Source organism: Lacerta agilis, chromosome 16, assembly GCF_009819535.1.
Source record: "Lacerta agilis isolate rLacAgi1 chromosome 16, rLacAgi1.pri, whole genome shotgun sequence".
Classification (NCBI taxonomy): Eukaryota; Metazoa; Chordata; class Lepidosauria; order Squamata; family Lacertidae; genus Lacerta; species Lacerta agilis.
In genome coordinates, this window is record NC_046327.1 from 36476864 (window position 1) to 36503260 (window position 26397).

At 46.8% G+C, this 26397-nt stretch overlaps 1 protein-coding gene across 1 annotated transcript in view; it reads right to left on the bottom strand.

Moving 5' to 3' along the window:
* PLXNA3 (plexin A3) overlaps positions 1-26397 on the bottom strand; it is a 74842-nt gene that overhangs the window by 18733 nt on the left and 29712 nt on the right. Inside the window, 11 exon segments of the mRNA XM_033174096.1 lie at positions 439-678; positions 1617-1710; positions 4112-4285; positions 5211-5347; positions 5598-5718; positions 7437-7582; positions 7724-7914; positions 10265-10361; positions 19676-19876; positions 22011-22125; positions 25030-25129. Coding sequence (XP_033029987.1) covers positions 439-678; positions 1617-1710; positions 4112-4285; positions 5211-5347; positions 5598-5718; positions 7437-7582; positions 7724-7914; positions 10265-10361; positions 19676-19876; positions 22011-22125; positions 25030-25129 — 1616 coding nt within the window.

The window sequence follows — 26397 nt, forward strand, 5'->3', positions numbered from 1 at the left end:
CATTCTCTGCAGCCAGCAGAAGAACATGCAAAATTGTATATTTCTCTTATCCATGGAGAAAGGCAAGGATCTAAAACTAAATTCCTTAATCATTGGGAATCCTCCTCAGACTACCTCAACCAGATTTCACCAAACAAGGCCTATATTTACTCACACCTACTTTGCTGTCATAAGGTCTAGAAAAAAGTTTTTAAAACATATATGAAAGAAAACTAAATTCTCAATTTCAGATCGAATTCTGTATTTGAATGCCACAACCCCTTTCTTTTTTGGAATGCTTATCTCTACCCAAAAGGGGAAAAAGCCATTATCATGCTGGACAAAATAATTCTGTCATGGTTTTTCCTTTCAGTAGGCTTTGAGCTGGCTATCATTTTATTGGCTTGAGGTTTTCAACCATTAACGTTTTAAAAGCCCCGACACAAACTGCTTCAGTACCTTGAGGACTACATGGGATCCAGGCTTAATCTCCAGGATGCCGCTGGGACCAAACAGCTCAAAGCTGGGGTCAGGGTAGTAGGTGAAGGCTGAGCGGTTCAAGGTACGTGCGGCTGCCACATCATCCAAGAGGAAGCCAAACTCGTCAGGGTGAGCACCTGCAAGGGGCAGGGCCTGCTCCCCAGGTATGATGCCAGGGGCTTTGCACAACATCACCGAGTCATTCAGCACCTGACAACTCTGCAAGGAAGGAAAAACAGACACCCCACAACTGAGGGGGAACAAAGAATAATCCGCTACACTTGGCTTCTGACTTTCAACACCAACCGCACATACCTACTCTGCTGTCTTAAAGACCAGCAGTCCTTACTTCTGACATGCAGAGTCTTGGCTTTCACAATTAGCTCTCAAAAAATATGTTGCCTTTTAAGGGCTTGGAAGGGAGGACTGTTCCCTCCCTCCCAGAATGCTTTGGGCCTCCTAATCTTTATCTTGGATTCAAGACAGAGACAGTTATGTTTAAGAACCATTTCATGGTTTTACTTACAATTTTATGGTTTACATTTTATGGTTTTTACTTACAGAGTCTTGGGAGTGGAAATACACGATTAAGAAAAAATATATCACATGATGGAGTTTCCTTCTGAAATCCACCATCCAGAATGAAAGTGGGAGATCATATGTCTGAATAGTTCCTTAAGCTACAGACCTTCTCTCAGACGGTGGAGGGAGAATGTGCAGTGAGTAGTTCATATACAGTCAACTCACAACTTGTGTGCATTCAACTTATGCAATCACAGGTTTACACGCTTGGCGGCCGGCCAGCTACAATCACACAAATTAAATGCACACAAGATGGACAGCTTAAAAGTGCAGGAGAAAACCCGGCAAAAGTTTGACGTTAAGAACTACAGGTGCAGTGGACATTCTGCTCTTGAACTCCTGGGTATGGAGGACTGATCCGTAGATCAACAAACATGTTTTAAGCCAAGTGATAGTACTGGTTGATACACAATATGGGTTAGTGGTATATTGTTTCTTAGAGCAGAGTAGCTAACCTGACGGTGCAAATCCCATCTCTCTCTCCCCCTCCCTCTCTCCTCTATGTCTGTCAATTGCCTTTCTTTTTGCTGCACACTCAGTCTGCATCAGTTTAGCCCGCTCCACAGAAGACTCACATTGATGGTTTCTATTCCCCCATAGGCAGCTCGAACACGGGGCTCCTGGATTGTCAGCAGGTGGGTCCCACTCACTGTGAGACTGGTACTACCACTGTAGGGTGAGGGTAAGAAAAGACAGAGGGGGAGGTAAATGGATTCAGCCCACAAACACTGTGGTGGTGCAGACGATAAAGAGAAGACCTTGCCAAAGAAAGGGAAATTTGTGACTTTGGTAAGACCCCATTCTCATAATGGCACCCACCAGGGGTGCGGCAATGGCAAGGAGACCTGGGATACAGTTGCATAGAGAAGACTAGGTATGCTCAGAATGTCACAGATGCTGTCCTATGCAAATGAGCCAAAGAAAGTTCACACAGGATCAAAGCTAGTGCGCTCCCTATGTGTGCGCTCCCCCTCCCTTTCCAAAACTCGATTTCCCCAGTATTTACCATTAGCCTTGAGCATAGAAGTCAACTCCTAGGGGCTGAGGTCCCTTTGGCCCTCCCAATATGATATTTGAGGTGGTCCCCCCAAAGTTGAGGGACATTGCCATTCAAATGGTGTGTGATGTGTCATGTGATAGACTATGCAGAACAGGGTTTACCTGTGTCCCACCCCCCATATTTTATTCAAGTTGGCACCCCTGGCCTTGATGTGAGCATTCATGTTTCTAGATGGTGTGAAAAGTACTAATACTCCCCCAAATCAGGGATATGCTTATGTGCACACAGATCTGTATGTGCCTTTTAGGTAGAGCTCTTTCCCAGTCTGCATCTGAATTGGAATTGCTTTTTTGCTTGTTGCTTGCAACCCTTGGCTCCTTTGGGTGGAAGAGTAGGATACAAATTGCCTTCAACCTCTTGTTCACAAAATTAAAAACATGCATACATATATACTAATAAATCAGTATCTCTTTTCAGCTCAACCCCACTGCCTGTAAATGTTGTCCTCTCCATGCTTTTTAATTTGGAAGATACGTCTATAGTACAGGAATAATTTTTTTTAGTACAGGCGTCCCCCCACTTACGTGGCGGTTAAGTTCTGCCCCCCCATAAGTGAAGATTGTGTGAGTGGGGAGCACCCTCTAAAAAGCCTTGAAACATCTGTTTTTTCCTGTACTCCAGCTCTCTCTCCACACAACTTTCTCCAGCTAGAATTGAAGCCCTGGGACCAGCTGGGAAGACACCTGGGTAAGTGGCGGTGGCGGCTGCTGCGCTACCCCATGCATCAGCTATTAGGCAGGGAGGCTGAGCAGCTTAAACAAAGCCCCACTGTGCCTCTGGTCTCTTTGGGGCTTCCTCCGCCCTCACTGACATCCTCTTTGGGCTACTAGGAGGATTTCCTCATGAGCCACGATGACTCTCCAGCTCTCTCCTGCCATTTCCTGGTTTGAATCTATTTATTTCCCAGCACCACACATATACACGGTTGTGTGTGACTCAGTCACGCGTATGTAGCTGGTAGGGCAGGGCTATATACTGATATATCGTCCAATACCGGTTTCTAGATCACATCACAATAACTGTCTAAAAATAATTGACATGGCAATGCATCATGAATCACAGTTTGTGTGAGTGTTCGATGTGGGTTTGCCTGGAAGCAGCTGGGAGAAAGCATGGTTTTGTGAAGCCACTGATGCAGAGTTACTGACTTCCCTCCCAACACCACAAAGTAAAAAAACCAACCCTATTGCCCTGTGTTGTTCAAGCCTCTTTCCTCCCTTGCTCCCTTCTCTGTGTGTGTATGCCTGACTTGTTTCCTGCAAGCCTGATCTCCATGCTTCTATCTCCATGTTCCTTTGCCCAGCCACACACCCGATCTGCACCCCTCCAACATGCATGATCTCCACAGACTGCTCATTCACCCAATCTTCAGCCCCCTACATAGTTCTAAGTTTCAAAAATCATGATGTATCACTAAATTGTGGTGTTTAGCTGGTGATATATCACAATGTTGAAAACCAGGTATCATCCAGCCCTAGTGGGGGAATGCCTGTATTTGCAATATTGTCCTTGGAATAGGGTAAGGCGTGTATGTGTGTCTAAATATCTTTCTGTCTATTGGAATCTAAACAAATTGCTGGCCTAGAAGATGAGACTGTGTTTGTCCAACATGGTTCCCCAGCTGTACTTGGACTACAACTCCCATCATCCCTGACCACTGTTCCTGCTAGCTAGGGATGATGGGAGTTGTAGTTCAACAACAGCTGGGAACCATAGTTTGAGAAACATTGAGATGGGAGACAGATTGAATAAACGAGACAAAGCAGAAGTGTCTGAAGTAAAAAAATTTAAATGAGGAGGATGGAGGGCAGCCCCCAATTTTCCTCTCTGAGTCATGAGGGGATGGGGAAGCATCAGGGCCCCCCCCACTAAGCAGCAGTCATGGGGAAGTGGGGGGAGCCTTATTTCCTCAGTTACTCCCATCTACTGATTTGGGGCCTGGGCACCGTCCCATGGGAATGAGAGATGCTTAGTAAAGAAGCTTAGAGCTGTCACAGGCTCATCACTTACTTGGCAATGCTCCAGGCAGGCTCTATCCCTGTGACAACCGGGTCAGGGCTGTAGCGGAAGGAGACTGTGCCGTTGGTGCTGATGTTAGCACGGTCAATACGAAGGCTGAGCTCAGCAAGGCCTGGACCTAGGGCTGAGGGGGGAGACAGGCAGACAATCTCCCCTGCGCTACGCCTTGGGAGAGGGAAAGTTAGAGTTACTGCCCTTGAAGAAACAAACACAGCCTCCTCACAAATAATCTGACCTCAAAATTATGCTTCCCCCGCAACCCATCATTCAACACCTTCCACTTTCCCTTCACCCACGTTAACACAGAGCTTCCCTCCTCTGGGCCTGGTCACCTTAGGTCTCAGGCCGTGGACTTGTTTCATTTTTATGCTGCTCTAGGGCAGCACACCTGATTCTCCCCACCACTATCACCACCCTATTTTGTTCTGAGGTAGATTCAACTGAAAGGCAGTTAACAGGGTCTAGGAGCTTCATGTCTGAGTGGGGATTTGAACCCGTGTCTCCTCAATTCTGGCCTGATACTCTGCCTGCTGCACCATGCTGACTCTCGGTTCATAGCTTCTACATACCAAGGAGCTGCTGTGCAAAAAAGAAACGGGCCTAGGGATCATCCAGATTTGTGCTTGTCCTGTATCTAGAAAGCATGGGTCCAAGCAGATTTCCACTTGCCCGGTGCTTTCTAGGCAGTTTTGCGCCCTTGCCCATGGTGCCAGGGAGCCCCTGCATGGGTGAAACAGACCTCTGGGGTCTGCAGACTACCGACTGGTAACCGCCGACCTAAAGAGTCCTTTCAGCCCAAGGGCTTCTGCTTGCACAGCAAGAGCTTTCCCCTCCTCTCCTCCACTTGTGCCCCCCCCAAAAAAAGGCTTGGAGGGGATGTCAGGTCGACTCCCAGAACAGAGCATGGGGAAAGAGATGGGGGGGGGCATTGTTCCGCCTGCTGCAATGCTTGTCCTGAATGGACATTCACCTCAGCGCAATGCTGAATTCCACCCAATTCCTTCCCCCACCCAAACCCAATTTAATATTGAGCCTGTCCAAGAGTTCCCAGCCAACTCCACTGAAACCTGAATGGCATCCCAAACAATACCTTATCAGCTGACATGGTGCTCCCCGGATCACAACACTGACATTGCTCCCAGCATCCAGATGCGTTCCCAGGAGGCTGATTTTCGTCCCGCCTGAGGCAGGACCTCGTTCTGGGTATACCCCATGAAAACTGGGGGTCTACATGAGGAAACAGGTGGAAATCAATAATGAAGATACACTTCACGGACATTCTCCTCCTTCCCTCAAGCTGATTAAACATGGAAACCCCTTCCAGAACCAGACTACCTTTTGGGTCTGGGGCTCAGAAAACACCCTTTCCCACAAATAAACCTGCCCACAGTTTACAAGCAAGACTTCTACCATGTACTCCATTGCTTATCACATAAGCTAAATATGCCTATTGAGCCCTAACCCCCACCCTGATTACCACAAAAGTGAAGGGAGTATCTGACTGGGTCCGGTAGTCAGCACTGCAATCGCCTACGCACAGCTCCACAGGCCCGGGGGGAGGGTCAGGCAAGAGCGATGGCTCCAGTTCGCATACCAGCCTGAGGGGAGAAAGGATGATCTGTCAGAAGAATATGGCTCCCTCCCCATCCCATCGCCACCACACCAAGACTCCTCATATCCAATCCCTGCAGCCCCATTGAGTCCACCACATCCCTTCCCTTCACAAGGCCATCAATTGCTTCTAATTCTTCATTCCACAATGGCCCATGTCATAATTTATTTTTTGCACAGCTCAGCTCTCTTTGTCTTGCCCCGGACTGTGGGTTTGTTAAGGCCTTTCACGAAACACCCCTTGAACAGAATGACGTTTGCCTGGTAAACCTTTTAGTCTGGTCATTTCCTCAGGAGTGCCTGTTGGATCAGCAGCATTAGCCTTGGTGAGAGAGGCCTTCAGTGCAACCCTCTAATTTTTCCTGGCATCTCTCCTAGCTGGCCAATGAATACTTTTGGCCTGGCCTATCTTTTCACCTCAATCAAGGCAGCACCAACATCCTTCTCACCACAAAATATAAGGAAAACCCAGAGGTTTCTGCAATAAGGGGCTAGGAACATCATCTTGTTTTGCATCGGGAAGGCACCTTCCACCCACTGCCCCACCCAAACAAGATGCACAGAGGAAGCAATAAATTCATGATCATGGCAGATCTGAGTCTCCCACCTGTTAAGACTGAAAAAGTTACCCATCCATGTGCTATTGAAACGTCAAAATCCACTTGGGCCGACCTGAGAGCTTCTCTACACTTTCCCCTTTGCCCCTCTCTTTCCAGGCAGGGTCCACACTTTAAAGCTTTGTGTCCAAGTCCCTCCCTTTTTGTGCTCTGGATCTTTCCCCATGAAAACCCTGGAACAAGCGGCAATCCATGAAAAAGCCAAACTGACATTTGTTCCAAATGAATGCTAAAGAGCGGATTTTTCGCAGGGAAAGTGGGAAATAAAGCTTAAACACAGGGCTCTTTCCCGCTGCCTGGAAAAAGCAGAGCAAAAATTAAGTGTGGACAACCCCCAAGAAAACACATTATTGGTAGTTTAGACCAGTTTTACCAAAGTGAGAGAATCTGGGCATGGGAACCTTGTTTCTGGAGTTTAAGAGGGAAACATTTAGACAACCATGTCTAAATTCAAATGAGTGGAACATGCAGGGATGACACGGGGGACGTGGGGGGAGGAAAAGACTAATTTATTGTCCTTTCTTGCAACATAAATCTTTCTGGTCTGATCATGAAGTTTGAAGATTAAAATTATAGCTTCATCAAGTACAACCGTGTGCTCTTTAGCTCACTGTATTGGCTCCTTTTCATGCTTCCGATTTTGCAACCCTGCAGCCTCCCTTCTTAGATATTATTTTGTTTTTAGTTAACATGACAAACCTGCCTGGAAGCTCTGGCTCCCAAATGCACGAGAACCAAGTGCTATAACTAAAAGGCACTCTGCCATAAACTGTACTTTATGATCCTGGGCTTGTTCCAAAGCTGCTGATCAGAGTTTCTTCCATTCTGGGAAAATGGGATACTCTGGTTAACTAGGGACTTCCTGGTTTAAGTGCAAAAGGAGGTGTGAAGGAGCTGCATTCAGAGTTCTGTCATTAAATGCATCACTAGGTCCAGGCGGTGGTGTTAAGTGAGAGACCATGAACCATACAGTTGTTTTTGGCGGTTCCTGCTCCTACCCAGATTCCCTGTTCTATACCTTCCCTTGACAGCAACCCGCAGGCTCCTCCTCCACCAGCACCCAGTGTTTTCAGAAAACCCTCACCAACCTCTCAGCGCTGATGTATTCAGCAGAGAGAGAACTGCAGCGCACACCTGCCACACGGACCCCCACCTCGAAGAAATGAAGCCCCAGGTTCTCTCCCCAAACTGTCACTCGTGTCCCACCTTCCTTGGGGCCAGTCAATGGCAACACCTGCAGAGAGATTGGGGGTGGGAGGGGAAGAGAAAGGAAGGCTGCTCATTGGGGGGGAGGGAACCCAGAGAGGTCTGCAGGGCTTCCAAAAAAGAAGGAAAAAGCACCACCGTTAGAAAACCGCTAAGCAGTTTTTCTTACCTGGGTGATGCGGGGGTGGGCGCAGCGGGCCCCCCGCCGTCCAGGCGGCACCCAATTCTGCCGGGAAGCAGGGCAGTGAGGGCGCAAGAGACAACGGCGTTCTGGAACACACCAACCACACTCATAGCGCGGGTCTGACTTGAGGCAGAGCCCGCAGCTGGAGCGCTGGGCTGAACACTTGTACAACAGAGCTGGGGAGAGGGAAGAACAACAATATGGAGATGGAATGAAAGGAACTTCCTCTTTTCTCAGTGCACCAGATTGCCACCTCCCTCCAAGATCCCTCCACCTATGCTGGCAATCTAAACCAGGCAGTGTGGGCCACGATTCAGATGCATGCTTAACATGGCAGAATCACCATAAATGTTTTAGTAGGTTAGCTTCTTGATGCAACTGTGTCTTGGAATGCATCTGGGCTGGAAGTTATCACACCAGGGTCAACCAAGGTGCAGGGCTGAAGCTCAGGGGTACAGCATCTGCTCTGCATGAGTAAAGTCCCAGGTTTAAATCCCCAGCATGTCCAGATAGGCCAGCAAATACGTTCAGACGAAGACCCTGGGAAAATTCTAGCAGGAAGTGTGGACAAAACTAAGGTAGATGGACCAACAGTTGGATACAGTTTAAGGCAGCTTCTCTATCCCTATGGGCGCCGTGCAGCAGTGGCATAGCGTGGGGGGTGCTGGGGGGGCCAATGGCACTGGGCACAACATCTGGGGGGGGCGCTCGCACCGACGACGACGACACCCTCGGCACCCGCCTCCCATGACAGAGGCGCCCTTCTCTTCCCCTCCCGCACCTGACGCCGCCGCTGCTGAGGGAGCTGCTGCTGCTGAGGCGTTTGCTGGCCGACGACAGCCGCAGGGAGCTTCCGCGGCGCCTTCTCCGCAGCAGCAGGAGGCGGCGGCAAATGGGGGCGCAGGTCGCCGCCGTCGCTGCCGCCATATCCAAAGGCTGAAGACGTCGCCAGCCTCTCGCGCCGGTCCGGGTCGCCGGCCGGCTTTGGGGAGGCTCCGCCTCCGGCTCCTCCCCGCGCCCGCCCAAAGGCAGGCCTCGCCGCCGCCGAGAGAGGCACAGGGGCGCTGGGGGGCAGGCCGAGTGGGGTGGCTCAGAGGGGGGAAGGAAAGAGGGACTGGCTTCCTCCGTATCAGGGAGGGGAGCTGATCTGTCTCTCTCTCTCTTTCTTTCTTTCTCTCTCTCTCTCTCTCTCTCTCTCTCTCTCTCTCTCTCTCTCTCTCTCCACCAGCCCCCTCTCCCTTTTCTCCCTCCCTCCATCTCTGCCTATCTTGCTCTCGCTCTCTTTCTGTCTCTACCACTTCTTTCTCTCTCTCTCTCTCTCTCTCTCTCTCTCTCTATCTGTACGTCTCTTTCTTTCTTTCTTTCTTTCTTTCTATCTCCGCCTCTACCTTTCTTTCTTTCTTTTCTTTCTTTCTTTCTGTCTTTCTCTCCCTCTCCCTCTTTATTTCTTTCCATCTATATCTACCTCTATCTCTGTGTATCTATCGTTTAGCTGTATTTCCCTACAGCATCTCTGTCTCCTCCCTCTCTGTTTCTCTCTCTCTCTTTCTTGACTTACTGTAGTTTATTAAATTGTCACATAGCTCCATCCAGATCACATAACACTTTTTTTGTTTTTTCCTTTGACTTCCCATATCGCTTCCCAAAATCTCTTTACTGCTTTATTGTTTATAATACACCCGATATTAACCTAATAGGAAAAAATTATTGGGGTTTCCCCCCCCCCCCGTTGCTTATTATGCTAATCCATCTTGTATTGCCAAAAAATCAAAATATTTACTTTGGTAATCCAAAAAGGGTTCTTCTACAAATGCCTCATTCTAGGGGTCTGGAGGTTCATTCTCTCTCTCTCTCTCTCTTCTACCCTTCTCTATCTATCTTCTATCAATCTATATTTTATCTCATTCATTCTCTCTCCCCCACTCTTTCTATTGTGATCTACCTCCCTTTCTCTCTCTGTCGCTCTCTATCATCCCTTTCTCTCTCGTTTTTTCTCCACCTCTACTGTCCATTTATCTAATTATCTATCTTAGATAGCTCAGCCAGTAGAACATGGGACTCTTAATCTCAGGGTTGTGGCTTGGATCACCACATTGAGCAAAACGATTCCAGCATTGCTGGGGGTGGACTAGATGACCATTGTCCCTTCCAACTCTACAATTCTGACTCGAGTGCTAAAATCCATGGGTTAGGGGGCGCAAATTACTTGCCTTGCCCCGGGTGCTGACAACCCACGCTACACCACTGCCGTGCAGCGCAGTTCACCCTGCCCCATGGATGGTTCGCCCCAGGTGCCCGAAAGGCTTCCTCCGCCACTGGTTGAGAAGGGGCATTTATGTTCTTCAGGCTGCAAAAAGTTTTGGGACAGCACTGACATGCCCTGGTGTACTGCATTCTAACAATCATTGTGTAAGGTCTCTCCGTAACAAAATGTTCATTTTAGAAAACTGGAAAGTGATTCATTAGAAATCAGACCTAAGGCACCCCCATTAGCAAAAACGTGCACTCTGCATCTAGGGCTCATACCTTTGAACCCTGGTGGCTTGTCAATAGCGAAGTCTCCATCCCAAATGACATCAAAATCCAGCGGGAGTTCCCCCAGGTCATCGCTGTCATACCAGTACTGTGGGAAAGAGATGGGTCACAAATGTATAAGAAGGCAAAATACTAGGAATTGATTCACCTGTCAACTTCCGTTTCTCATTTTCCCAATCTTAAATTGAGTTTAAGCTTCAGAATTTCCATAAATGTTATTTTTTACAGTTTTAACCCCCCCCCCAATTCTAGGACTACAGCGTGCTTTTTAAAAGGTGCTGTTGCCAAATGAGGCAGTGACAAAGGGGGAAGAAGCCACACAGTCACTTTATAAATACGTTTATGTGTTGTTATTACTTGTCCAGGAGCCAAAGCATGCCAGCACCAATGAAGTAGATCATTATTTAAAGTGAGAATTTGCAGCTTTCATGGGATCCAGTCCCCAAGCTGTGTGGCCTCGTGTGTCCCCCATTTCTCTCCTTTCTCATTTCTGACGTGTTTCTTGTCGAGGTGTTGAGCTCTGTCAGCCAAACCATCTCCCTGTCTAGCAGATGAGTGATGAGGACTGGGGAGTGCAAACGGTCCTTTTCTTGACTTGGGAAGGGGAAGATGGGGCTGCTTTGATCACATCAGAAAGCCAAAAAGTTCTTTCCAAGATGCTCTGGCCAGAACTCCACAGGCTGTATAGTAATCCTACAAAGATCCAGCAATGAAGGGATGAAAACTTTTGAGAATCAAAGCAGGGGTTTTCCTAGTTCCTGTCTGGACGTGCTGCTAACCATGTGAACTGAACGTAAAACAAAAGCTAAAGCAACTGCTTTGCCCCTGACTGGGTGCTGTAAAACTACCGTATTTTTCCGTGTATAGGATTATGTTTTGTTGCTTAAAAATTTAGTAAAGCATTGGGGGTCGTCTTCTACACGGATGGGTTTTTGGCTTGGGCGGGCTGGAGGGGCAATTGGGGGGTTGCAGTTTGCCCACTTGTGCAAAGAAAGCTTTCAGGGCAGTCGCCCAAAAAAGCTCAAGAACTTTCTGCCGCCACCGACCATCCCCGGACATGGCGAGCGAGAGGAACCCAACAGGCTCCGGGACAGGGCCCTGTGAGCTGAAGGCGGTGCTTGCCCAGTAGCTGTCACTGTTTGTGCTCAGCTCAGCTCAGCTCAGCTCCACCATTTAAGCCCCGGGTGTCAGCAGCAGCAACAGCAACAGCAGCAGCAGCAGCAGCAGGAGAAGGAAACAACAACTTGCAGCAAAACCCACCACCAACCAAAGCACTGCTGCTGCTGCTGCTCTCATCAGCCAGCCAGCATGGTTTTGGCAACCCTAGTTTAAATATTGATTTCTTAATTTGGGATTCAAAAAAAAAAATAGGAGTTGTCTTATACATGGGGGGTGTCTTATACACAGAAAAATACGGTCTACGGATCGGCAAGGGAATAGCTTGCCCAGGATGCAAAAACGCACAGTATTCAAGTTCTGGCTGCTTCACTGTGTTTATAATACTTTTTATCGCTTTCTCAGGATTCTCTGGCAGTTTTTGGCAGCTGCAGCATGTTGATAATTTTCCTGAATACTGTACAATCTTATTTCCCTAATAGGAAAACATTAGTTTTTAAACTAACAAGCACACACCTCACACACCTAAATAACAGGTAGGTAGCCGTGTTGGTCTGCCGTAGTCAAAACAAAATAAAAAATAATAAAAAAATTCCTTCCAGTAGCACCTTAGAGACCAACTAAGTTTGTTCTTGGTATGAGCTTTCGTGCGCATGCACACTTCTTCAGATAAATAAAACATCAATACCCAAGCATGTAATTTTATTGTGTGCACTTGTTTTGAAACTTTAAAATTTAATTTATATTTTTGATCAATTGTATGCCTATTTGTTTGTCGGAGGGTTGATTTTATTGGTATTTTCTTATGTAAATTCCATATTGCTTTACGTGCACCACTCATGGGTTTTTTTTGTTGTTGCTGCTGATGTAAGTGGTATATAAATCTTGTTTAATAAAATAAATGAACATTAGGAGTCCTAAGGTGGGGGCATCCCTTTCACTGTATCCAGCCCCCACAACTGCCTGTCCTGAGGTAAGAGAGAGGCATGGAGGCAATGGCAACAAGTGTCACTCCCCAGTCTTCTCTCCAAGTAGTTGAGGTAACTTCTTGACTAGGGCCACAGGTGTAGAAAAACAAAATCTCCCCTTGATCACATAAATAACTTTGCTGCTTTATCAACCCTCTGTGTTCTCAGCCATTTTGTTCCTCAGCCACCTGGTTTACTTTTACTTTTATTTCTGACACATCTCTGCAGCGTTCTTTGTACTTTGCCAGCTGGAATTATTCTGCATCGCCTGCAGAACATTTGAGCCTCCTTAGAGTCGGTCCATATCCTCTCTCACATCATTAATGCATGTTAAAAGTAAACAGAACAAGTGCCAACGCAGATCTTCAGTAAGTCCTGCTGTTTATTTCTGCCCCAGCCAAAAGAAGAGACTCTTTAATCCTTATAAAGAAAGCAACGCGGAATCCTTCATTCCATCCCATCGGTGTTTCCATACCACTTAACATATAGAAATGCAACAGTGTTAATTAAGTGGAGGGGAAGGTGGGAAGGAAGATAAAGCCTTTGCTGCCAAACAGCACCCAAAAACACCATTAATCACTCCTTCTAGGCTTGCAGCCCTGAAATGAGCCAAAAGGAAGGACATCCATTCACTACCAGCCTCAGACTTCCATGGTACCCCAATACTGAGAGCAGGTGAACCTCTGTGAGGTGCCTGCAGAGCAAATAGCTTAAGTTAGCTCAAGAAAGCCAGCCAAGCCATGTACTGATGCAGTTAGCATGCTACAGTTTGGGGGGAGAGTTGTAAAGGGAGGTTGTAAAGGAAGCTGGTTCCCAACTTGCAACAATTATAGGTAGATTCTCACCATTCCTACAGAAGTAATTTTGGCTTGTGGACCTGGCTTTGGGAAAGCTCTGACATATTCATATCTCATTTCACCATGTCCTGAGGTGGGGGGGGGGCTTCAAAAACCAAGGCCACAATTTGGACACAAGAGCCCCATTTTGCTGGCATAAACAGTGGTAGAGGTGCACGAATGCACCTGCTAGCCTAACCCTCAGCATCCCCACTGAGTCTACCCCAAACTTCTCAGCATTGAGCCAATAGGTTTGAAGGGGAACTAGTCACACATTCACCTAAACATACAAATAACAATAATCCTCCCCGCATGTTCAACCAAACATTCAAAGAACCTCCCATCAGACTTTCCTGCTCCACATGGGAAGGCTGGTGGTGGACATGGAGGCAGACCCCAGTGGCCATGTGGGGGGCTGCTCACAGTTTCATGCCACCTCCATACGCTTTATGCCCATACATGCTCTTTAAATGTATGAATAAGGCAAAAATATCATTCATACATCATGCACACACCCTAGGGTTTGGACATAGCTCCATGCAAGGTGTGCATTGTATGACCCAATGCCTGAACTAGGCAATCATGAATTCCAAATGGTTTGAAAACCACCTATAATTAGTATCTGTGAATTTTTATCCAGATTGGAGACCGGGGTGAAACCCAACATAGCACTAAGTTTTTGTTCTGTCAGCTCCTTTCACAACCAAATGTTCTCCCGATCTTCCTCCCCCCCAAGCAGCCCCTAAATCTGTTCCAACCCTCCGGAACAGATTTGGGCAGGGTACTGAGTCTGCATAGGAGGACGGAGAGCAAGTCCCCTAGTGCAAGAGGAATCCTTGTGCTGATGGGATGCAGTAGCTGGTATCAGACTCTGATGAACCTTCAAACCAAAGTTATCTTCCTGAAATTCTCTGTGCACATACTACCACCACCATCCCGCCGCGGCCCGCTGCCCAAAAGTGTCTGCTGATCAGATATAAGTCAGTTTCCCAACAGTACTCAACGCTTGGCACCAAACCAGCCCATGTTCCCTTTACTGCAAAGCACCACAGGGATCAGAACCTAACCCCAAATGCAAGACACATATAAGCCCTCTCAGTTTGATCACCATTCCTCAGGCTGAAACTGCTACCTCAGCAGCTACAGCAGAAATGTATGAGTCACCGCAAAGAAGACTGTAAAAACCTCACCCAAATATATATATGACAGCCTAATCTCACGACAATGAAATGTGCAGAAGTGAGGTAGTTTCCTGCCAAATGCCAATATTAATAGAAACAGAAGTCACCAGGAGGAGAAAATGCCAAACCCCACAGAAGCAACCCAATAGGAGAGCAAACAAAGGGCGAGATCTTCCCCACAAACACATACAAAATAATCCCTGACTATTTGAAGAAATAAGATGATAATTGTTTGTTTGTTTTTGTCTGTCTGTCTGTTTGTCTGTCGCTAGAAATTCCAATCTAAAAGCCCAACTTCTAGCACTTACACTGGATCTAAAGTGTCATCTAAGTTGGAGAAGATGAGAGCAATTTTTATTGGTGAAGTGCTTGGCAGATAAATCTCAACAGGCTACCAAGGGTTCATTACAATCACCCTGGGGACCTAAATGCAGAAGATTTCTGTCCACTCAACACCGGCTCTGCTGAATGGCTCAGCAGAGATACAACAGTGGCAGAAAATTAGTTTTTGTTTGCTGCCATCGCTGCCACGAGGGAGCCTCTAAAATGAGCTGTAGCCTGGATTTGTTCAGTCTCATTCCAAGTTCCTCTCCACTCACATTCCAGCGAGCATCCCTATGCTTCATCACCCCAACCTCCTCTGTATTCCAGGAGAATGGCTGTCAGGAAACTGCTTGGATTCATCAGCTTTTGGAGTTGGCCCAGCCTACTTGCCCCCATTCTCACTCCACTCTTGCAGAGGACTGGAGTCACCACCAGGTAGTGATCTGCCCATGACTGGGAAACAGCCAAGAAATCCCTCAACCCAAGGACCGCTATCAGTTCACCCTCAACAAAGAACATCACATGAAGAATATCAAATGAATTGGGTACAAAACATTCTGGTAATAGGCCTGGTGGTTCTCATGGTTGCCATAAGGTCCTGAGCCTCACCACTAAAAGTCCGAGACTACCTCCTTCAAATCAGGCAAGGCAAATATCAGGCAGCAAGTTGGGGTGGTCAGTACACTAACCAGAACCTTTGTTGTGTCCCAACTACCCCACAAAAACACTCAGAATGAAGGCTCTGCAATACATGAACCTGAAGAGGAAGATGGAATATTGATACTGAAACGAGATTCTAGGAGGACATAATTGAGATGAGCTAGCCTAGCTTGCCTCATCTGGATTGGAAATGCAAGCCAAGTTGGTCCTTTGTAAGAACATAAGAGCCCTGATGGCCAATAGCCCATCTAGTCCAACATCCCATTCTCACAAGGGCCAACCAGATGCCTATGGAAAGCCTACTAGCAGAACCTGAGCGCCAACAGTTCTCTCCCCACCTGTGATTCCCAGGAACTGGTATTCAGAAGCATACTACTTCCAACAGGAGAGGTAGAACCTGTGGTGGTCTGTGCCCACCGCGACTAGTAGGGTGGAAGGCAGGGAGACCAACAGGTGGGTAGAGATAGCAACAATGACAGACAGAGCCAACTCATTCTAGTTTTGATGCCATTGTCTTCCCTGCCGAGTTCTACAAGGGCAAAACTGAGTCTAAGGAGGAGGAAACTGACTAGCAGAGCCACCCCCTGAAAGAATGCCAAATAAAAAGGCAGGCAAAGAGGGCAGGCTGAGTATAGTCTTAGATCAAGTCTTAGATGACAGCTCCTTCTCCATGGGTCAACTTTAAGCATTGATTTCAGCAATCTCAGACTCAAGGGCACGTTGATAGGGGAACTTGGGTGGTCCTGGATAGGAAAGGCACAGCAGCTAGGGGGAAAAGAGGAGTAGCTAGACCCCAAGGAGAAGTAGTGAAAAAAGGAGGATGCTTGCCCTGTTCCATCGCACAGCAGCCAGAACTCCCTTGACCCTGTTTGCAGACCGAAATCATTAATAGGAAGGCTGGACTGAAGCATTCAGCCCATATGTTTTTGTTACTTTCGGGGTGTTGGGGCAAAACACACACCACACACACACACACACACCCCAAAGATGGCATTCATCTTCGGGACAAGTAAAAATCCAGAACTTTCAGCTGGGTGGGTTTATCTTAAGCAGGGGTCAGCAACCTTTTTCAGCCGTGGGCTGGTCTACCGTCCCTCAGAGCATGTGGTGGGCCAGACTATTTTTTTTGGGGGGGGGGATGAACAAATTCCTATGCCCCATAAATCACTCAGAGATGCATTTTAAATAAAAAACACACATTCTACTCATGTAAAAACACGCTGATTCCCGGACCTGGATTAAGAAGGCGATTGGGCTGCATCCGGCCCATGGGCCTTAGGTTGCCTACCCTGATCTTAAGCATGAAGTGGCCAAGAATTTGCTTGTTCGTTTAAGCTTTGCCACTGCTTCAACCAATAGCTCCCCCGCCCTCAGAAGCCCAGCCTGGCAATGTCTCTTTTGTAATATGGGACTCATCATCTATAGGGTAAGCCCACACCCATTGGGAAAGTTCTTCCAATTTGCCCACTCACCCAAATTTGCCAATACTCCACTCCCAATTGTTGTGGAAGACAAATGGTCCAATATGTGTGTGTGGGGGGGGGGCAACCTTTGTTAATAATAGCCATGGGGAAGATTTACAGAGTGCAGTATTAGGTTATGAACAGCAGAGGGAAACCTCGGTGGAGCATCCTGTGGAAGCCCCACATAAAAACACAGCCAGTTTTGATAAGGAAGCAAGCTGAGGATGGTGGGCCTGACTCTGGCCAGCTCTGGAAGTGGGTCCTACAAAAGCGAAGGATTGTGGAGGATAAATCTGCATGTTTCTCTTCACTCTTTTAGTATAGCTAGTTCAAATCATTATTCCTTTAATTTACACTTCCAAATCTCACTACACAGGAATTACTCAACAATGACCGACCAGCCAGCCAGCCAGCCAGATGCCTCTGGTAGTTCAAAGGCACTCCATGAGGGCAGCAGCTCATTAGGCACTGAAAGCCAAGAGTTTCTCCCCTCTCGATTGCGTCAAGCCACCAGGCACTCAAGGGGCAAAAGCCCTGCTGGATTAGACTAAAGGTCCAGCATCTTGATTTAGCCCAGCACCGTCATCCCCACAGTGGTACAACTTATGGGAAGCTTACAAGCAGAGCGTGGAAGTAATAGCCCTCCTGAGCAGTTGCTCCAGCAACTGTCATTCAGTGGCCATTGATAAATTCATGGAGGATAAGTCTCCCTAATCCCCTTTCAAAGCCATCTTAACATAGCTGCTATCACCACATCGTGTGGCAGCAAATTCCACAGTTAATTATGCATTACACAAAGAAGCAATTCCTTCTGTTTGTCCTGAATTTACTGTCCATCTATTTCATTGGATTACCCTGAATTCCAGTATTACAAGAGGAGGAGGAACGGTCTCCCTCACTCACCCCCACCCCCACTTTCTACACACTCAGGGCGTAATATGTTCTTGCAGGTGTTTGGGCTGCCATTTAATCTGTGTAGTCCACTTGACATTACCCTCAAATAATGTCATTCTCAATGCCTTCCACCTGTAAAATTGGGCTTACTCAATAAGGGAAAATCTGGCAAGTTGGGGAAAACAGGGCTCCAAACTGCTTCACTTGGGTTGCAGATTATTCCTTCTGATGTTTTGGGTAGGTGGATCAATAATCATTTTCTGTCCCCCTTTCCATGCCTACTACTGCCTCAATGTTTTCACATCTTTTCCAGCTGTGCTTGTAACTACTTTAAGTGCACTCTTGAACAGAGTACAAAGCCACACACACACACACACGGGGCTAAAGCTATTACTTTTGATCCCTCAGATTTTCAAAATAAAACCCAGAGTACAACAGAAGTATGTACTGAGAATTTACAACTGCCTGTGTGCTTTTGCAACTTCTTACTGGGGATTTAAACAAACAACAACAACAACAACAACAACAACAACAACAACATACCTGCAGCTATCTACACACATGCCCTGATGGTAGTTAATTGGCATAATAGAATCAAGAAATTAGAAGGCAGGGACAAACACAAAAAATGAGAACACCTACAGGTATAAACAGGAAAGACCAAAGTTGCTTCTCAATATACAAATTCAAGTAAGTGCAGGTATGAACTACTACAGTCTAATTCAAAGAGGGGCAGATAGACTAACAACGAAATAATGCTCAAATGCTGACAATGCCCTGAATTTCATTGGGTTCTAAAATTATTTGAGAGCAAAAAGGGAAATCTCGCTATCCAACCACTTTATAGCTAGCTTTAATAAGCTCTCTGTAAATCCCCTTTAGCTTTGTGCTTCAGTCAAGTTAATGTTTTAGTTGTCCTTTCTCAACCTTTTCCAGATGTGTGATGTCCCTTTTCAGATGCAGTGATAACTCCACACAGTATACTACAGATGTTGCAGACTTGTTTCCAGTCCCTTTGCCAGTTCTGAACATGGAATTAGCCTTCCCCTTCCCACTATTTCTGTACACTACATTGAAGTATTAAGTACACTTTGCCACTGTGGTTTTAAATCTCTTTCCTAGATACTCAATCCATTTATGTGGTTATATTTTATTTATTTATTTTGACCCAACATCCATCTCTCTAGCTACTCACCCTAAACTGCAGTTTTGCTTGCAGCCCATTTTGTTAAATTCTGTTGGGAGTTCACCCTGATTTGGTTTCATTGGCAAACCTTCCTACCTCACTGAACATACATGGGTTTGGGCAACTCTACTCACGGGGCAAGCCTGTGGCCCTCCAGATGTTGTTGCACTCCAACTCTTCATCTCCTGCCAACATAGCCAATGGCCAGGGATGGTATGGGGGTTCACAAAGGAGAGAGTTACTGTCTTCTTTCTTTTTTTAAGAGGGATGTTTCTTATACTTTGGGAGCATGCTAAAGTGCATATGCAAAAATGTAAGCAATCTAATGCTCAGTGTACAGAGCGCTTTGTGTTTTGCAACTTATTCATCATTACAGGAGTACAATGCTGTTAATTAGGTTACCATTACCATTATACAAACGGACAACTGAGGCCAAGAAAGTTAGCCATTTGATGGCATGTCAAAACAACTCAACAACAAAGGCTTGAACCCAGCACTCCAACCACTGGAACATCATCAGCTGGGATGGGTTCTGGTCCTTGCCCTTAAAACATGTGCGCAGATTGTGCCACAGATGCGCAAGGAGGCATTTTACAACTGTTCAGAAGCAGGGGAAGTGAAGCACAGGGAAGAAAAACCGGTGGCATCCCCAGAACAGTGAGCAACTGAATCCTTTTTCCATTACAATGTTTCCAGCCTTCGCGGCTGCAGAATACTGGAGGACAAGGGAAAGAGGTATTCAAAATACAGGCGTAAACTGTGCGGCTGTCTCACCGAGGTGTTCTGGCACTGAACACTGCTTGAATTGAAACGCACGGCTGGGACTCTCTGCTGCCGGCCTTGGATGCCCAGGACGCACTCATAGTTCTTCTGTCCTGACTGAGGCTGAGGAAGGTTCTTGGCACGCAGGGTAATGGGTTGCAACACTCCCACTGGGATCAGTATCTCGCCACCAGGAAGCAGCTCAGGGCAGCCCTACAGGAGAGGGGCAAGGCATTTGCATGTGGTATTAAAAATGACACACTGACTGACACACACACTTCTTGTACTGTTTCCATGCACTTTTGAACGTTGCCAGTGCAGGACTGAAAGCAGAGGAGATATATGGGTCTAAATTATAACCAGTGTACATATTACATTTGAAATAGCAGACATGAGAGACTGGGGGGTGGGGAGAAGTAGCCCCCCCCCGCAGCCTACTCCAGGCAGGCTTACTTGCAAGTAAGCCCACTGGCTTACCATTCCACTGATTCCCAAGTATTTCTGGGGGCGCAACATTGGCCTCCACACATAACCCTTTCCACCACAAGAACTGAGGCTCTTTCTGCCCCCACCCCAAAAACATGACCTTTCCCACCCTCAGAGACCCTTGTCCTGAGCACAGGATAAAACCCAGGAGTCTGGCTTCTATCTCTTCCTCTTGCCTGGGGCAGCCGCAGGAGAAAGATGGAGATGAAAGAGCCTGCTGGGCGCTCTGAGTTGCCATGGAAACCAGAGTCTAGTTAATTGCTCCTTGGTACCAAAGGAGAGGGGGGGGGGAGGCGTGCTGCTCTGTTTACATGGCTAGCAGGGAGGTGGGGGGGGGGGACAGTGACGCCAGGAAGCAATAGAGGAAATGTGGTCCTGACCTGGAGAACAATCAAGCCCTGGGTGCAACTTCCTGTCCAGACCCAAGACAATGGGGTCAAGACAAAAGGCAGGGCCAGCAGAGAAGAGCGAAGCACTAAGTTCCCTCCCCGCTCTCTTGCTCAATTCTAGTGTGCAGCACGCACGCACACACACACACACACACACACACACACGTTTTGCCAGTGCTAATTCAACCCCAACAGTTACGATGAATGCTCTGCTTCCCAGAGCCTCTGAGATTGCTGTCCAGGCCACTCCCACCTCCAGCCACCACATCCGACCGCAACCCGAACGCTGGCCCCTCAAAGGGAGCTGCTATCAATTACCTACCCACAAAGAGCCCCGGGCGTCTCTAGGTCTATTGATCCCGCCGCCTGGGCCAGACGATTGATTATGAGCGACTGGCCCCACTACCAGCAAATACCCTGGTCCTTCCTGCCCCCCACCAGCATTGATCCAGTCCCCCCCCCCCGCCACAGCACAGGCACTTTAGTGCTATTATCGGCTGCCAATGCCGTGATCTGCCACCTGCTGACTTTCCTCTGGTTGCTTGGGATTCCCTGGTTTTGTGGGAACGCACATTTGTACCAAAGATCCCATGGCAGAATCATAGAATAGTAGAGTTGGAAGGTGTACCCCAATGGTTATCTAGCCCAACCCCCAGCTAAAGCATCCATGGATCCAACGTCTCCTTTAAAACATCCAAGGAAGAACAGCTCTTCGCTTGCATGCTACAACACAGGAAACAGCCTAAAGACAATCTAGACTTCCACAAATCTCAGTTCTCTGTTTATATTTCAAAAAAATTCCTAGAGCTCAGGTCATCTGAAGATATGTTGTCTTGCTGAGGGAGCGGTCAAGTAAAAGGAAACCTTTACCTTTCTGTCCCACCTCACAACTCTGATTCCTTCTTTTTTCTGCCTGCACCACCCCAAGCAATAGACTCTGAATTCTGCAAAACTCCGAAATATTACAACGTTGTTGGGGGAGCTGGGTGGTTTTTTAATGTATGGAAAACTCTGCCTGCATTCCATACGTGCCCATACATTTGAAAGCAAGGTGTCAATTGTCTTGCAGCCATTTCTGCTATTGTGCAGAAACACAGGAGAAGAAGGAAAGCAGGTGATATTCCGGGTTGAAGCCACATGTGGGGAGACCTCCCCTCCCCTCCCCTCCCCTCCCAACCCCTCAGGCAGCAGGTGAGGGAAGGGAGAAGTCCCTGCCTATCAAATTGTGCCCTGAGGAAGCTTCAGACCCACCATACAAACTCCTATGGATTTCTCCAGCAAGCAAAGGGGAGGTTGCAGGGGGACTACTTTGAGTGGGGCGGGTAAGAGGGGGCATGGCTTGGGGTGGGTGGCGTATTGGTATCCCTGAATGAAGCCTAGAGGTTCTCTCCAGGGCCTGGCAGGCATTCCCACAAGGTGCAGCGGGGCAAGAGGGAGTAAAGGACACCTTACAGTGCCGGGACCGCTCTCACCTCCGTGGTGTTGACTCGCCCTTCTAGGAAGAAGCACTTGGCAACATTGTGGGTGCAAGTGTGTCTGTATTTACACCAGTGGCAAGGGTAGTGGCTGCTCACACACGACAAGCATCTGCAGGAAGAATGGAAATAAAAAGTCAATAAGGGGAAACAGCAGCAGAAGCGGCAAGAACATCAACAACAGGTGTACACCCACATATACCCTGTCCCACAAAAGCCACCCACCCCCTTCTTTCCTGGACCTTTTATTCCCCGTTGCCATTGTTCTGCTTGAGGATATGGAGTTCATGGGAAAGGAGGGGAGGGGGGGGGAGGGACACTGATTGAATCAGCTCCCAAAGTCCTGCCAAAGCCATCTGCTTGCTGCAGAGACAAGCCCGGGGGGCGAATGTTGACTGAAGCCATTGCCACAAATGGACTTGGCGGTGTATAAGGCTGGGTGCCCCAGAACCGAGAGGGGAAAGCGCTTCTTCAAAATTAAACAAGAGATTGTATGTGACTTCCTATTTTAAAATGGGGGGTGGGGGTGGGGGTGATGAAACAAGGAAGGAAGGAAGCGTGTGCCAAGCCATGAGAAAGGACAACCAAGGCGGCAGATCGGGTGCTGCTGAACAGGCACCTCCAGCGCTTTGTTTCTAAAAACAAGAGGCGAACAAGGCCCAGATTTGCCTAGCTGCTCTCACCCTCTGGCCTGAAAAGAGCCCATTCACCACCGCCTAACCCTTGATGCAAATAGAGCTGCTTATGGGTCCTGGTAAAGGGGAAAGCACTCTGCACATGCTCAGACATCCTTTGTGTTGGTTCAGATGCCCCAATTCAAGACGAGTTCTGGGACTAAAGCCTAGAACAGTGTTTTTCAACCTTTTTTGGGCAAAGGCACACTTGTTTCATGAAAAAAATCACGAGGCACACCACCATTAGAAAATGTTAAAAAATTTAACTCTGTGCCTATATTGACTATATAAAGTAATTCTCTTGAATAGGAATCAAATAAACACAAAGAAAGTATTTTATAATTACTTATTATGAAATAGTAAGTAAACAGAAATATGAAAAATTATAAAATACTTTATTCAGTGTGCAACCTGGGTCTGTTTGGCTGAATACAAAGCTGATTTCCATTTTTCCCACGGCACACCAGGCAACATCACGCGGCACACTAGTGTGCCGCGGAACAATGGTTGAAAAACACTGGCCTAGAAAGTCTTCCTGGCTCTCCCCTGCAGAAATATTCTGAATTGACTCCCTTTGGGGCTGTGTGAGAGAGCGTCTGTGTACATACTGATGTTACTGTGTTCAGCATCATGTACTCTGGTGACACTCTGTAAATCAGAGGTTCCCAAACTTATTTGGCCTACCACCATCCTTTTCATAAATAATAATAATAATAATACTCGGAGTTCCCCTGGAAATCTATCTTCTTTGACTGAACAAACAGAAAGATGCAGTAACAAATGTGCGTTCTCTTATGATCCATATTTCTACCTACGTCCTACAACATGGTAAAAAAGATGTTGTAAATAAGACACCTGAAGTTTGTAATTATAAATTTATTAAAATTAACCATAGTAACATTTGCATCACACACACAAAATTAGGTAACGAAGGATAATATGAAAATACAAATTACGAATAATATTAAAAATAATAGTAATGAGAAGGCTGAACCTGGTGCACTGCTATCAATTTATTAAATGTTATTAAACTCTATTTTTGTCAGCAGCATTCTTAAATTACCATGATTAGCTATTTGCAGTCAGTTTCTTTTTTTGGTTAACAGATTTGTGACCACACTGAAGCCATGTTCCACTAAATATGATGAAGGAAATGCAATTAAAAACCTTTGTACTATAGCTGCAACCCAGTTCCTGGGCCTGGGTGAAGCCAAAAAGTGTTCAGCCAAGCCCAAGGAAAACCCCGCTGGATCCAGGGGAGGCATTGTTGCCATCCTGCAACGGTGCCCAGCCTGGCAGTAAGTGTCACGTACGAATCGTTTTTCAAAATTATCTTCTTTCTTTATGCTTCTGCCTCCCTTATTTTTATTCTTTGCCCCCCAGTTGCACCCAAGGCTTCTACCACACACACACACCCGGATCATTCCAGTGCCCCCCAGGGGGCAGTATCACCCACTTTAGGAAACACTGCTGTAAAAGATGGTGGAAGGAAGCCTGGGGGGGGGGACACTTGCTGAAGAGGGAAAAGGTAACAACAACCCAGCCTTTATATTAGTTTTCTTCCTTGTTTTCAGGCCCGGCACCCACCTTTAACCCAAACATGCATTTGGGGATCCACTGATTATTTTTTCACTGATTTTTTTCACCATATATTCAAATTTATTATTATTTATTATTATTATTTATACCCCGCCCATTTGGCTGGGTCTCCCCAGCCACTCTGGGTGTCTTTCAGCACATATAAAAACTTATTATGTTAATAATTTAACAATAATAATTTATTATTTAACCCCACCCATCTGGATGGGTCGCCCATTTTAAATTAGCCCACGATGCAAGTCGTGGGTCCTGGGCCCCCAGCTGGAGTTCACAATTATTATTATTAGTACTAGTAGTATTAATATTAGTAGTAGTAGTAGTAGTAGTAGTAGTAGTATTTATTTATACCCCACTCATCTGGTTGGGTTCCCCAGCCACTCTGGGCAGCTCCCAGCAGAATACTATTATTACTATTTAGTAAATTTATATACTGCCCTTTGTCAGAAGACCACAGGGCAATTTACAAGACAAATGTAACGTCGTATAGACGTCCTTAGTAAAAGGCATGCAACGTGGGTGCTTTATGGGTAAAATAAGACTTGAGCACTCCCAGGAGTGTTTGGGTGGCCATTTTGGGCAACAGGATGTTAGCTGGATAGGCCTTCAGTTTGCCAGATCAGAGCTCATCCTAAGGGGAAGAAATCAAGACTAAGGAGCATTTTCTTGGGGTGAAGGGGCTGTTGGTCAAAGCTGGGACGATGGGGTCTGAAGAAGGGAGGTTATGGCCCCATATCAAAACTCACGTGCGCAGAAGGCTGCAGTCGTAGAAGACAAAATTAGTGCTGGCGAATTCAACCCCCGTCTCCTTGGAGAGAAGTCGGAGTCTAACAGTGCGAACATCACCTGAGTTGGTATTGGGTGGGTGGGGGTTGGAAAGGAGAGAGATCAGTGAGCATCTGTTTGCAAGATCACATTCTACATTAACCTGAAGTTACACACTCAAAATTAGGAAAGCAGATTAAGCCTCTCTCTGCACATAAGCATCCGATTTACAAAGTTTGTGTCTAGATGTGGGTGGAGAGGGAATAGTTCTGTTCATTTACCATTTTCTGAACACCTCCAGCTGCAAATGGGAAAGGAAGCACCAGAGTGGCAGCCAGTTTGTACTGAGTGTTCTTGACAGCTCAGCCCATGAGTGCAAGCTCATGATTTAAGGAGGGTCCCTTGCTGAAGTGCTGTTTGGGTCCCAACCTTTTCTCCATCTTAGTAGCAGCAGCAAATGCAGCACATTGAACATTCTGAAGTGCTTCACATGCAAAAGAGTGTTGTAATCATTATGACACTGTGGTCACAAGCACACCATACATTTAAAGCACTCTTATACTACTTTGAATAGCCATAGCTTCCCCCCAAAGAATCTAGTGATTCGTTAACAGGGTTGAGAGCTGTTAGGAGACCCCAGTTTCCCTCACAGAGCTACAATTCGTAGAGTGATTTAACAATCAAGTCACTCTTCCCAAGGAACTCTGGAAGCTGTAGCTCTGCAGGGAATACGGTCTCTTAACAACTCCCACCACTCTTTGCAAACTTGGGGGAAGCCATGACTGTTTAAGGTGGTATAAGAATGCGGGTGGTACTGTGGTCTAAACCACAGAGCCTCTTGGGCTTGCCGATCAGAAGGTTGGTGGTTCGAATCCCAGTGAAAGGGTGAGCTCCCGTTGCTCGGTCCCTGCTCCTGCCAACCTAGCAGTTCAAAAGCACAAAGTGCAAGTAGATAAATAGGTACCGCTCCAGTGGGAAGGTAAACTGTGTTTCAGTGCACTGCTGGTTTGCCAGAAGCGGCTTAGTCATGCTGGCCACATGACCCGGAAAAAACTGTCTGAGGACAAACGCCGGCTCCCTCGACATGTAAAAAAGTATAAAATACTCAGCCGTGACTAATCCCTAAAATGAGGTAAAGGTATAATAAAGATATAACCCAAACTTGACTGAACACAACTCCAAAAAAATGGGACGAGGGCCCCTAAACAACTAAGTGGAATTAGACAAAAATATATATATACTACTCAAATGAAAACCCTCATAACTGAAACCCTAACGAGATGTTGGCTCTTCCTCGTTTTACTGGATATGAAAGTCAGTTTCCTCAGAGGGAAATCAGAATGTTACTA